Source organism: Arachis duranensis, chromosome 10 (assembly GCF_000817695.3).
Source record: "Arachis duranensis cultivar V14167 chromosome 10, aradu.V14167.gnm2.J7QH, whole genome shotgun sequence".
NCBI classification, from domain to species: Eukaryota; Viridiplantae; Streptophyta; class Magnoliopsida; order Fabales; family Fabaceae; genus Arachis; species Arachis duranensis.
The window spans coordinates 88044359-88058578 of NC_029781.3; the positions used below are offsets into that span (position 1 = coordinate 88044359).

General features: G+C 33.0%; 1 protein-coding gene across 5 annotated transcripts in view; it reads left to right on the plus strand.

The window, feature by feature from the left end:
* The first annotated feature begins 8871 nt into the window (after window positions 1-8871).
* LOC110276357 (uncharacterized) overlaps window positions 8872-14220 on the plus strand; it is an 18965-nt gene continuing 13616 nt past the window's right edge. Inside the window, exons 1-4 of one of the 5 annotated variants that reach the window (XM_052255474.1) lie at window positions 8879-9067; window positions 9261-9315; window positions 10232-10310; window positions 11610-11707. In XM_052255474.1, coding sequence (XP_052111434.1) covers window positions 8884-9067; window positions 9261-9315; window positions 10232-10310; window positions 11610-11672 — 381 coding nt within the window. In that variant the 5' untranslated portion in view covers window positions 8879-8883 and the 3' untranslated portion in view covers window positions 11673-11707. The other 4 variants (XR_008004127.1, XM_052255475.1, XR_008004125.1 and 1 more) reach the window with 4 other exon arrangements.

A 14220-nucleotide genomic window follows, 5' to 3' on the forward strand; every position in this document is an offset into this window, starting at 1 on the left:
ACGCGCATCATCATGGATATACGAGCCATCCTTTTTTTATGAACCATATTCTATATCTTTCCTCTGCTAATGCACTTTCCCTATCATTTCTCCTATAACATTGATATTGACAGAATCCTATAACTAACAACATTATATTATTAAAAACAAAGCAAAATTTAAAATAAAATATAAATTGATTACGTCTCCGTCTTTTCATCTTGCCAATATTTTGGAAATCCAAGTACGTGTGTAAGCTTGCTTCGAATGATTTAAAGCATTTTGTTTGCACTTCTCCTATAAATAAAGAAACAAACACATATGAGCATAGGATAAATAAATAAAACTTAAAGAGTATTTAACGTAGCCATATATGGTTTAGGGGAAACAAATATAAAGTAAATGTGTTTTAGGGAATACTTTTGCTATTATTACAATGAATTAAACATGTTTAGCAGCAATTCGAAGGGTTTCAAATTGGAGAGAATGAAATACCAGTTCATTATTTGTTACCTTTGTGTTGTCCTTTAACCATTTCCAGTGATTTGCATTTATTCCTAATGGGTGACACTTAGCATTTTTCTCAGAAGTCTTTGTTTCATCATAAAACTTATGAAACAACTTGGACCTTGTTTCCTTCCATTTTTTTTCTATCTTTTGCATAATTTCTCACTTTATTTTTTCTCTGTCATTGTCCTCATAGTTAAAGACCCGCTTCAATTATTTGACATCGTCAGTATCCAAAACTAGTGAATAGGCATAAGAGTATGATAATGTGAAGAATATCAAAATAAGAAATATAAAAAGCTAGATAAAAAGTTAAAATATAATAAGTAGAAATTCAAATTTAAACATTTGAAATAGAAAAAATGAAAATTTTATTAGTAGTATAAAATATCCATCGCAAAGATTTTACCCAAAAAAATTTATAACCAAATTGCCTTAATATATAAAAACTAAAAGTTATATCTAAGGTTCTGAAAACTAGATCGAACTGGTCGAACCGATGGAAACAGCGAATCCATCAAAGGCCAAAACTGGGAGTTTCAGAAATTGCCATTGGACCGTCGAACCAGCCGAGAAGTAGTCGATTGAACCGAACTGGAAGTCAGCCGATTTTCTGAATTTAGCTCAAGATGATGCTATTTGGTCTAAGAGAAACCTAACCAATCTAACCCTAACCAAAATGGCAAAACGCGCAGCACAGCAACAGTGATCACCCTCGAGACACTCTCTTTCTCCTTCTTCTCATCGAGCTCCTCCCTCACTCCCTTACTTCCGTCCAGCAACCGGCCTACTACCGCCGTCATCGCAAATTCGAACTTCAAACTTCGAAGCCACGACTGCAACTTCCTTCCCCTCCATCGTGCAGCCACCGTTTGAACTTTGAAACTACCGTCGTCATTGCAACTGGTGTCGCCTCCTACCTCTGTCGCGCAGCCACTGTCCCGCCGGTGCCAGCTCTGTTCCAAAGCGCTCCTATCCCTTCAGCCGCGTCAGCTTTTTAGTCGTGTCCTATCCCCTTCTTGCTCAGTCTGTTTTATTCTAGCTTCTAGGTATTAATTTTTTTGTAACTATAATTGACTAATTGTTGAATAATTATTGTTAGTTAATCTGTGAATCTTGCTGTTGTTACTGAGTTGAATAATTGTTGAATAATTATTGTTAGTTAATATATGAACCTTGCTATTGTTATTGGGTTGAATTATTGTTGAATAATTTTGAATAGTTGTTGTTAGTTAATCTATGAATTTTACTATTGTTAATGGGTTGAATAATTTTGACTGTTGATATTACTGGGTTAGAGTAGGTTGTTGTGGGTTACTGTGATATTGTAATTGGATTGTATTGTTATTAGATTGCTGGTAATTTTTAGGGTTTAGGGTATAATTTTTAGAGTTTAGGGTTCCTGTTTTGCCACATCGGCACTGTTCTACTGCGCTCCAACCCTTCTCTGCTCTACTTCTGCTTGGCTCCACCCTCTTCTGCCCCAGTTCTGCTACGGACCACCCTCTTCAGCTCCAATGTCACGGCAGTTTAGGCCACCTCTTCTCCAGTTTTGTTGTGTCCAACCTTCTGGTGCTCCCTCACCTCTGTGCTCTTTTTAGGATTCTTAATCTATAGTTTACTAATATTCTGATCTTAATCTATGATTGTTAATGATGTTCTTGGATTTTTATTATGATATTTTGTGATTCTATTCACTTTAATTTTGTTTTGATTCTGTTTTAGCACTCTGTAATTTGACCATGTCAATTTTTTTTATTCTGCTTCAATGCAATGTTTTGTTTTTTCCTTAATATTATTGTTTTGTTGTCTACAGTGAATTTGAGGTGTAGCGAGTTTCACCCATGTGATCATCCTATTAAATTAGAACTTGTAAGTTTATGCTAGTTTTGTAAAAGGACTTATTTGATTTATATTTCTTTCGTTAAAATTTGTATGTTCCTGAAGAACTTCTTTGTGAAAATTTTATCATAGTATATGTTACAGCTTATAAATGGAAACCAAATGAGCTCTAACTTTGTTGCATGCTTATTTCTTTCTATTTGTTTGATTGAAGTGCTTGACATATGTATTTTTAGGACTAAGTGAACTTATATCAAGACAAATTGGAACGTTTGCTTGATTTAATACAAGGTATGTACTTTTTTTTACTACCTGTTTGGAAACTTATAATAGTATAGAATTGAATTCTATCAAGAATTAAATTTCGGTTAGAATTGAATTAAATTTTAGTGTCTGGAATGAATTAATAAAACTATAGAATTGAATTAATTTCAAATGTTTGGAATGTTTATCAAATGAATTAAAGTTTTATAATAGACAACTTTATCCTTTATTAATATTTTATCCTTTATTAATATAATATCATGTTTAAATAATAAATATATTTATTTATTAACATATATGAAATAATTAAAAAAATTATATTTTTTTCAACTAAAATTTGTTCAACTCTTTTAAAAAAATAAAAACTAGATAAACTAGATTAATCTAAAAATATTAAATTTAAAAAAACATTGTTATTAATTAAAAAAATTAAATGGTTCATCATAGTGATTTTAACGACAAACCAACAACAAAAAACAAACATGAACTATCAAGAACTAATTTGTTAGCAAACACTTGGTGTTATTGATCTAAGTTAAACACATAAAATCTATACGTATGGATATTTTTTTAGATTTACATAATAGACTTTCCAAAAAAAGGTATATATTATATCAATCCCGTTAGGTAACCAATCGGGGGTCCGCCAACTCCTGCCAACTCCTATTAGACTGGACCAAAAGCCACTAAAGAAAAAAAAAAACCACAACATTTATACTCCTTTTAACCCTAGTTTCAAAAAAAAAACATGCAGCCACCTCACTCTCCTATTCTATAGGCCGTCACACCGTTGTCTCTACTCTCCACAGCCGTGCGCCCCCGTGTTTTCTGCAACCAATGTCGCCACTACGCCTTCTTCACTCCCACGCCGCGCCACGACCATGCTCCATGCAAGCAACGCCGCCGTTCATCCTCTTCTCCTCCTATGTTGTGCTGCACATTCTGGACCAAGAAAATGGTCCTCTTCTCCGATGCATTTGGCCGCATCTGTGCTCTTCGGAAGCAATGCCGCCGATCGTCTCAAACTCTCCCTGTGCCACGTGTTCTCGACGATGAAGAAGGCAGGCCTCTACTTCCCTGGGCCTTGGTGGTAATAGATGTTTCTTTTTTATGTTTATTTTTTGTATTGGCAGATGATTTTTGTTGAGACATTTGGATGTTTGTTTTCTGCACTGGTGAATGTTTTTTTTGTGCTGCGATGGAGGCACGACAGCGCGGTGGAGGCACGACGAAGCGGTGCGGCGTGTATTTAGGGTTTGTGTGGAGGTTATTTGTCTAATCCTAATTATTCAAAAACGTAACTAATGTCAATTAATTTGATTCTGGTTTTGAAATATAATTTAAAATTAATAAATATTAAATGAAGTTGTTTAAAGTTAGCTGGTTTAGGAGTTGGTTTTCTAGACTTTCTCATATTATATTAAGTGAGTTAAAGAAAAAAGAAGGGAAGAAAATAACAGTGGTGAGAGAAAAGAGTGTGTGTGTTGAAAGGTGGGAGACATTGAGAGAAAATGAATGAGAAAAGTTAAGAAGAAATGATTAGATTATAAAGATATTTTAGACATTTTTAGTTTTAAGTAAAATTCCAATGGAATAAAATTTCAAATCAGACCTATTTGGGTTGGAATTGATTTTAAGAGAAAACAATGGAATTGAATTAAATTCTATCTAAACTAATTTAATTATTTTTGTTTTAAATATTGGAATTGAATTCAATTTCTGTGGAAATTGTATTCTAAGGGGTTTTCAAACACCCTATTAATAATGTGTTGAATGTGTGGGTTTGAAGAGGTGTTTTAGTGCAAGAATTTCAGTTTGTATTAGCATTATTCTACCCTTCAGTTATTTTGTGCATATGTTTCGAATAAATTATAATTATGTTTTAATGTATTTATTTATATTTTATTTATTATTTTATTATAAAATGATTATTTCGGTTGAAGTACGGTCGAACTAGTCGAACCAATAAATCAATAAACCAATAGTTAGAGCGATTCGATAACCGGTTCGATTTTCAGAACCTTGGTTATACCTTAAAAGAGAACTCATTTTATATTTAAAGCTGGAAACATAACAAATATTGGGAATCAACCCACTTTACTCCTAACATTATGAAGTTAATTAATTTTTTCTATATAAGAATAAAATAGCTTTGTTTTAGAAAATAAATATATGGTGTAAGACTCTGAATTTTTATAAATTAAATAATAAATTATTTATGATTTATTATATTTATTTAAAATTATATTTTCAGATATTTTTATATATAAATAGGGCAATTTCTTATTTTAAATTTGAAGTTTTAGTAATTGAAAAATAACAAGAATTTTATATACTATATTTTGAATATTAAGCCTTTGAACTTTATTTTACGAAATAAAGGAAAATCAATTTTTATCATCTTTAATTTTATTGAATTAGTACTTAATCGAAAATAATATGTAAGTTAAAGAATAATTGGTATTTTTAAAGCTAATTATTTTTTATAAAAGTTAGTTTTAAATGATTATTCTACCCTTTTATTTTTACTAAAATTGCTACGCTACCCAAACCCCAAAACTCCCAAAACAAACCCTAACTTATACTATCCCAAACCCTAATTTTAACACACACCACTCTCTTCTAACCCTAGCTGTCACTGCCCTCACCCCCCACACCTACGGCACCCACACACATAACACCACACACACACATGCTGATATAGAGGAGAGTGAAAGAGAGAGCGCCAACAGAGGAGGAAAGAAGAGAGGAAGGAGCTGCCCTGCGCCGCCACTGTGCCATGTCGCTATCGCACCTAGCTGTCGTCCAGCTTGCCATTACTGTCACTGCACGCTGCTACTGTCGTCGAGGTCCCTGTCGCCGTCGTCCAGTGTCACCATTGCGTCGCCATTGAAGAAGAGTAGGAGAAGATAACACGAGCTGGTGGCCCAGGGGGTGGAGTTGCCGCCGTTTGTGCCTCCCGTCACCACCAGCTGCGTCACCATCGTGCCTTGCCTTGCCATCATCGAGCTCGTCACTGTCCACTGTCATCGAAGGTGTAGAACGCGATGGAGAAAAGGAAGCCCGCGCCACCATTGCCGATCTGCATGTGTTATCGCTGTAGAGCTGCTCCACCGCCATTCTGGTCACCGGGAACATGGTTGTGGCCACCGAAACCGCCGGCAGATCTACTGTTGTTCAGTTCATCCAGTCTTGCTTTGTTACGGTAAGCATTTTCGCTCCAAAGCCTTTTAAATCAATATTCTGTTATAAGTTTGTTTGAGATTCAGAGCTTTTGGTAATGTAAGGTCGAGTTCTGATTATTGCATGTCACGATTTAAGTTGCTGCGAAAGTAGAATGAAGTTGTGGTTGCGGTTGTCACTGTTGCAGGCCGAGAGAAAACGAGTTCTAGTGCATTTTATGGCTTTTGGGTTTCACAATTCGAGGTAAGGGTTTTTCTTCAAAACTTATTTTTATATCACAAAATCGTTATAAATAGATATTGATGTGAAAAATATATCTTTGTGATTATGTGAGTCTTATGGATTGAATTGAGTTGCTCTAGATGAATGTAACTATTTGTCTGGTGGAGCTTGTTGGATTTATTTTCTTGATTTATTGAAAAAGATTTAATATTAAAATTGGTTTGGTTTTGAAAAAGATTTAATATTGAAATTGGTTTGGTTTTGGAAATGATTTTGATTCTGGAAATGGTTGAGAAGAGTTTAAAAAATGGTTTAGTTGGGACCTGAGAAAGGTGGCAAAGTCCAAGTTTTAGGGGAGGTGCAACCGAAATTTTTATAAGTGGAGTTTTGAAAAGGATGAAATAAAGATTTAACTATTTTAAAAAAAAAATTGGAAAGAAAGCTATTTTTTACAGTGTTAAGTTTTCGTGCTAATTTCATAAAAGCTAGAGGCTTTGTTTTAAAAACTTTATTTCATTGATTTTGATTGAAGAAGCTATAAGTTAAAAATTTGTAATGAATTTAAAGTAGCGAGATTGGTTGTTGCCCCCTTGGAGTCTTGAGACTCTGCCGTGGAGTTTAATTAATGAATGATTTTTGAGTCTTTTGAAAGAGGTTTAAACTTGAAACCGTTTTGAAGTTAGTTCGAGAATTTTGGTTATGTGAGAAATGAGTTTTATGAAAGAGAACTGGTTTAGAGTGAAGTTGTTTTGAAGGTTTTAGATAATGCTACAAAAGTGGTTTTGATTTTAAAGGAAAAATTTGAGTAAAAGTGATTATTGACATGATGTGAACTAAATTTATATTTTTCTTGAAAGTGAATAGGCCAAGAATGATTTTGAATCGAGATAAAGATGGGTATAGAGACTTATGATTGATTATCAAATGAGTTGGGTTGATATGATTGGATGACGAGATGATGATGATGGGGATCATGTGTATATGTATATTTATGAATACTTGAGATATTGAGATATGGTTGAGGACGGTAATAATTATGATGAATTACAATTGAAATTCAAATGATATATGATTTGAGATATCTGAGTCGCGAGTCTCCCTAAGTAGATGCAGTGGTTCGCCCCACTTTCTCCAGGTTGAGATTGGAGATTTTGTTGACCCTCCGTCGCAAGATGCGATCGAACACATAGACCTTTCTAGATAATTCCTCCAAGGGAAGTAAATACATCTTGAGAGATGTGCGCACCGAGGGACTATCCAGGGTTCACTACCAGACATATCGGGTTTGGCTGTATAGCTGATAGATAAGCTCACTGGCCGTAGGGCAGCCACACATTATTTACATTTATGTGACATTGTTTGGGTGTGCATATTGTATTTGGTTTGTCTATGTGAATGATTTTATTTAACTCCTACTTATTATTTCTGTAATTGCTATTGATTGTGTTTGAATTTCATTACTTGTGATTGTGACTAGTTAAATAGATTGTGATGATTGGATGTTGATTGAGTTGCTTGGACCAGAGGCCGTGATTGATCTTTTGATGGGCCGGAGGCCGTGAATAGTTTGTCTTTGATGTTTAGCAAAGTATGAAAAATCTGGATGGTTCAACATAGACTTAATGAACCTATGCTTAGAACAGGTTGGTCATTCATACATTCTAAGTAACTTTTAAGCTTTTTTATAAGAAAAATATGAGTTTTGGATTTCGGTTAATTAACCGTTGGTTTTTAAAAAGATTCATAAGACGAGTGATAATCACTGTGGTTGAAAAATAGTTTTCTTTTAAATATTTACTTATGACAATTCTTAGACCCTCCACTGAGAACCTGTGAGGACGATGTTTTCACCCCCTACAGATTTTTCTTTTCAGGATGGACGAGGAAGCTTATGAAGTTTTGTTAAGTTCTTAGCTGTGCTGTTTTTGTTTGTATATATATATGCTATAATTTCCTCTCACCTTTATTATTATATTCTTGTAAGAAGGATAGGAATCATGATTGTAATGATATGTATGTATAGAACATTTGTAAATTGCTTGTATAAGAAGTTTTGTATATGCATGTTTGTAAAAAGTGAAAAAGAAATTTTGGTTTTTTTTAAGAAAACAGCTATATGGTTTCGAGTTAAAGGCTCCTATTTTATTATTAAGTTTATAGAAGTCATCGTAATACCCTCGCTATCAGAGTGACACAGACGGAAGTGTGACATTCTGATAGTAAGAATATTTATATGGTTTACAATATTTTGTCGTAGATGTATTCTAAAATAAATATATGCAATTATTTCACTGAAGCTTTTTAAATTATAACCGCTTTAAGATTTTTTGCATTTCATATTATATCTTTCATCATCATTTTTATAGATATCAATATAGGTTAGCAATTCAAATTTAAATTAATATATACATACATCTTATTATATAAATTAAAATAATTTCGTATAAATATCTACCGAAAAAAATTCACCATGTTTTCCTAAAAATTCATCCATTAAATAGTTTATTTTTTAACTGGCATTGTTTTCAACTACAGGCACTACAAGAAAAATGTTTTAGCGACAAATTTTTAGTGGCAATAACATAATAGCCACTAATTTCTTAATTTAAGTTATCTTTTGCGGTAATTATATATTTTCCATTATTATTATATATTATAATGACAATTATTTTTATTGCCGCTAAAAAATGCATAAAAAAATTTTAAAGACAAATTTTAGTGACAATTATATATTTGACATTGTTATTATATATTATAATGGTAATTATTATTCTTGCCACTAAATTATTATTTACTTTTACTTTTAATTTTAATTTTTTTGAATTAATACCAGCCATTATTTAATTGCCACTAAAAATTTTATTTAATTTATTGAATTACAAACCTATGCAAAGAAGAGAGAACCTTGTCTCAGATATCCCACTGAACCTTGCTTCAGATAACCACTCTTTGAAAACCCACTCCATCTCAACTTTCTCCACCGACAACCGCCCACCACCGCCGTCAGAGGTCTTGCCATCGCCGCCACGCACATCTGTCTTCCTGTTTACATGCTCTGCCTCAGATCTAGGTCAAATCCGTGCCAGATCTACTCAGATCTGCGTTTGTTTTATGATTTGATTTATGTCTCTGTGTTTGTTTGAAGTGAAAATTCACGCTCTCTCTAATCTCACTATTCAAATAATGTGTTTAGTTGCTTCATTAGTTCAGTATAATTTCATAATTTCTCTTCATTTGTTAATTTCTCTTCATTTATTAATTAGGTTCAAATTGCTTTCTATTTTTGCTTCGTTTGAAGGTTTTGGAAAAATTGTTCAGGTGATTTTTTTATTTTGTTGCAAAAGATTTTGTGCTTTCTTGTCCATTTTTGGAATTTGAAGATTCAAAAGTTACATCGTGTGTCCTTGTTAAGCTTAATTTTGATTAGTCAAGGTTTTGTGACTTTGAAGTTTGAAAGAATGGACTCGATTTGTCCTCTCAGAATTTCATACCTGTTTTGGTCATAGATAGAATTGCTTAGCTTTGGTGATTTCTAAATTCTCAAGGCACTTATTTTTTCCATGATTTTTGGTCATGCAGCTCCTGCTATGGTGATCCATCCACAGAGCGACGATTTCTTGTTGTATCTGTTCCCTATTTTAATATAAAGAAGAGATGGCATACTTGATTAATTAGTTCATTTTTGTCTATACTCACCACAAAAATAATCCATAATATAATCCATAATATACTTGATTAATTAGTTCACTTTTGCTTACATACGTGTGCTTTAATATATTTGCCTCATGATACTTCTTGGGTAAATGCATGCATTTGGTAATTTCGTTTTTTCATACTCTATTCTTTTTCATCTCATATTTTAAATTATAAATATAAGTTTAATTGTGATGCACTACCTTAGTTTCAGTTTTAGAAGGTGGTGGTAATAGTACACCACCCTTTTTGGTTCTGGCAAGAAGCCCTTTGGTTACAGGGGATAGCATCAAATTTGTTGGGCTTGTATACCTTAATAAATCTGTCTTTTGATAGTAAATTCATTTATGAGGTAGTTATATATTATGAATTTTGGACAATTTTGATAGTAATTTTGTGGACAATTTTGTGATTTTAGGATAAAAAGGTATCCTATTGTAAGAGAAAAACATTTATGTCCCTAACTATATATTTCTGTACTTGATTTGCTCCAACACAATCCTAAATCCTAATCACTTTCTTGCTTTGGTTGCAATAATAGCTTTTTGGGCTGCCTGGACTACCTTTCTCTTGCTCTTTGCTTATCCATATTGCTTTTTGCCAGTCTTACATTGAGATTTGTAAGCAACTTTTACCCTTTCATTAATCATTGTATCCATATTTGTTTCATTTTTCTTCTTCCGTAATGGGAATAAACAAAATGCCTTCTTTGTAATAATAATTGAATATAGGTAAATGGCAAAAATATGATCTAGGTATATAAAATTTTAATAACATTAATGATCTCTTCATATGCTTAATTAATTGGCATACTTTTATCAAAGGTATTCGTGTAAAAAAATTGAGTTCTTAAGTTACTCATTGTTTTATTGCATGATGCATATTGTACTCTAACACCATGGTTTCGTAAGATTAATTTTATCGGCCATGTTACCTCTGAATTTTGGTCGTTCTGGTAGTTATATATTATGAATATCACTGGAGCTATATATATTGTAGTTGTACCTTCACTCTGTGATGATTGATATGGAGCAGCAACGCCACAAGAGTTTTATCTAGTGCTGAATTCAGCACATCTCTTCCTTTATCACCTATTTATTGCAGAATACAATCTCTGTGGACATACTTATATTTTTAATTAATTTATTTTCAAATTTATGTAGACCACAGTGCACTATATCACAAAAATTCATTGTACAATTTGTACATCAATTTATTCCTCCCATTGGTATCATTGGTTTTGCTGTCTGGGGTCTAGAGCCACTTCTGCGCCTGAGCAGGACTCTATTTCTGCAAGTTAGCATCTAATCTTCATCTAAATAAACTCTAATCTGCAAGTTACCATGATAATTTATAAAAGTTGGATGAGAACAAGGAAAAGAGACAGAAAGGATGAGTTGTCATATTTGGTGGCTGTTGGAAAATTCTTGTTTCTATTGTGTGTGGGAGTGTGACTTTGAGAATTGAGATGACAAAGCCCCAGGTACTCGGGTTATACTATTGGTCTGTTTTCATTGCAACTTGGTGGGTCTCAAAAATACTATATAATATTATATTAGATTAAATTATTCAAGGTGGAGGAGAATATATATTATGCTCGTGGTGTCTAATTCATACACGCATGTCTTTGTTATATTTTTTCCCTTGTATCTTTTTAGTAATGAATCTGATTGCCTTTTTTCTACTTATTATTATTATTATTATTATTATTATTATTNAAGAAAATTAATTGCTATGTTGGATTAATTATTTAAAATTTATTTAGATATATATTTTTAAAAAAAATAGAAATAAAAGACGTTTTTAATTGGTTCAATAGTTCAGTAATTAATTATATGCATTCTGGCACCAGGTCCTGTATCTTCAAATTTTTAACATTAGAAAAAATCTTACAACACGATTGTATTGCATTGTTTCAGAACAAGGTGGTGGAAGGTATAAAAGAGGAAAAAATCCCCAGCTTAAATAAAAAGAAAAATTAGTTGTTGTACCTATACAACTTATGCCAAAATTAAACAGTCTCAATTCAGATTTTTGCCAATTTTAAGGTCAGTGATAATTAACTAATTTTTCTATTTACCTTTGTTAGAGATTAGTTACCTTATTTCCTAGTCTTTGATGTTTGATGCTTATATATTTTTAATTTATTCATTTTAATTAGGATATAAAATTTTTATAGAAGGATCATGGACAATTCTAGAAATAGAAGATGGATGCAATGTGATAGAATTAGTAAAGAGTATCTAGAGGGATTAAAAAAATTTTTAGATCATGCCTTTCATCATAGTAATGGAGAATCAACTGCTTGTCCCTGTAAGAAATGTGTGTTACACTATTTAGTGGATTGGACAATGGCCTATGATCACCTTGTGGTTAATGGTATTATGCCATCATATGACACTTGGTTTTATCATGGAGAATTATTAAACTCACATACCCCTATCGGAGAAACTAATTGTATAGAAAAAACTTTTAGGGGTGATGATATGGTAGGAATGATAGAGGATGTTTATAATGACTTTACCCAGAGCATAGATAATGACCCTTTAGAAAGTGGTGAAGAGGAGCCAAACTTTGGAGCCAAACATGCGTCAAAAAATGAATCTCATCTAGAAGTGAAAATATTTGACAAGTTACTAAAAGATGCAGATGAAGAAGTATATCATGGATGCAAGAAATTCATCAAGCTTTCTTTTCTATTGCAACTTTACCATCTAAAGCAATTATTCAAATGGAGCAATGAGTCTTTTAATGCGTTGCTAGGATTATTAAAGGAAGTATTACCCGATGGTGAGAAGTTACCTAGTTCTTATTATAATACTAAAAAGATGGTCAAGGGATTGCATTTGAAGTATGAAATGATCCATGCTTGTCTCAATGATTGTATACTTTTTAGGAATGAATTGGCTAATAAGAACATCAACGAATGCTCAGTTTATGGAGCTTCTAGGTGGAAAAACAATAAGAAAAAAATTCCTGCTAAGGTTCCAAGGTATTTTCCCCTTAAGTCAAGGTTGTAGAGACTGTTTATATCTTAAAAAACTTCTAAATTGATGAGATGACATCATGACAAATGCAATAAAGATGGGACTTTGCGACATCCTGCAGATTCTGAAGCGTGAAAAAGTTTTGACAATTCTCATGAAGAATTTTCTAAAGATCCTCACAATGTTCGTTTATGATTAGCTGCTGATGGATTTAATCCATATAGTAAAATGAAAAGTAAACATAGCACATGACCAGTAATTTTAATGCCATATAACCTTCCACCATGGCTGTGCATGAAGCAAGAGTTTTTTATTTTTTCGTTACTCATTCATGGACCAACAGTGCTTGGAAATAATATTGATTTTTTCTTGCAACCTTTGATAGAAGAGTTAAAGGAATTATGGGATGTTGGGGTGAAAACCTATGATGCCTTTGAGAAGAAGACATTTAATATGAAAGCAGCGCTCATGTGGCCAATAAATGATTTTTCAGCATATGGTAACTTATCTGGTTGGTGCACTTATGGTAAATTTGCTTGCCCTTCTTGCAATATAAACACTCATTCTATAAGGCTCACAAAAAGTCAAAAGTATTGTTACATGGGTCATCGACGCTTCTTGAAGTCTAATCATAAATATCAAAATGATGCAATGTCTTTCGATGAGACTAAAGAATCAAAAGTTGCGCCTGGTCCAATATCAGGGTCATTAGTTTTGAATCAAACTAGAGGTTTATCCCTAGGCTAATTAGTCCTCGAGACATATATAATATGGGAGAAAAGAAAATCATGCAGTTTGAGCAATTAATGAAAAATGATAATGGTGACTAAACTTTGTTGGAGTGTAACACCCTAATATTCAAATCCTTATGCTCGAGTCATAAGTCAATGATATTACGGTGGTACGACTCTCAGGTGGATTTTTAATATATAAACATAGGTAATTTCGAAAGGAGTATTAATCGAGAAGCCTGAAAAGAGAAGAAATAAAATCGCGAAGATGTATCACTCACGATTCGACAACGAAAAGATAAAACATGAAGCCGAAAGCGATATATGGACAAGGCATAAAGGAGATTAAGAGATAGATAACAGATAGATATATATAACATAAGTAAATAGCCACTAGTCGCGACCCGCGAAGTTTAGGCCGGCTAGGGTACAGTATGAAAGTAGTTGACAACAGTACATCCTAATCTCTCCCAAAGGAAACATAAGAGCCTCTATAGGCAAGTTCCAAAAGAGTTCAACACATAATATAATATCTTCAAAACAAAGGTGGAGAGATTCTAAGCAAAACACAAAGTAGAGAAAATAAAGATCTTCGCCGGCTCTCAGACGAACCACAGCTCACTTCTGAGCACCTGGACCTGTATCTGAAAAACAAGAGATATATACGGAATGAGAACCCCGGGCCCATGGGTTCCCAGTACGGTAAAAGTGCCAAATAAATACAATGCACTGCAATAAAAACTCACTAAGCATCCTAAACTCCTTTTCACCAAGTATCCAGCCTAGATTCTCACTAATCCATAAATAGGCAT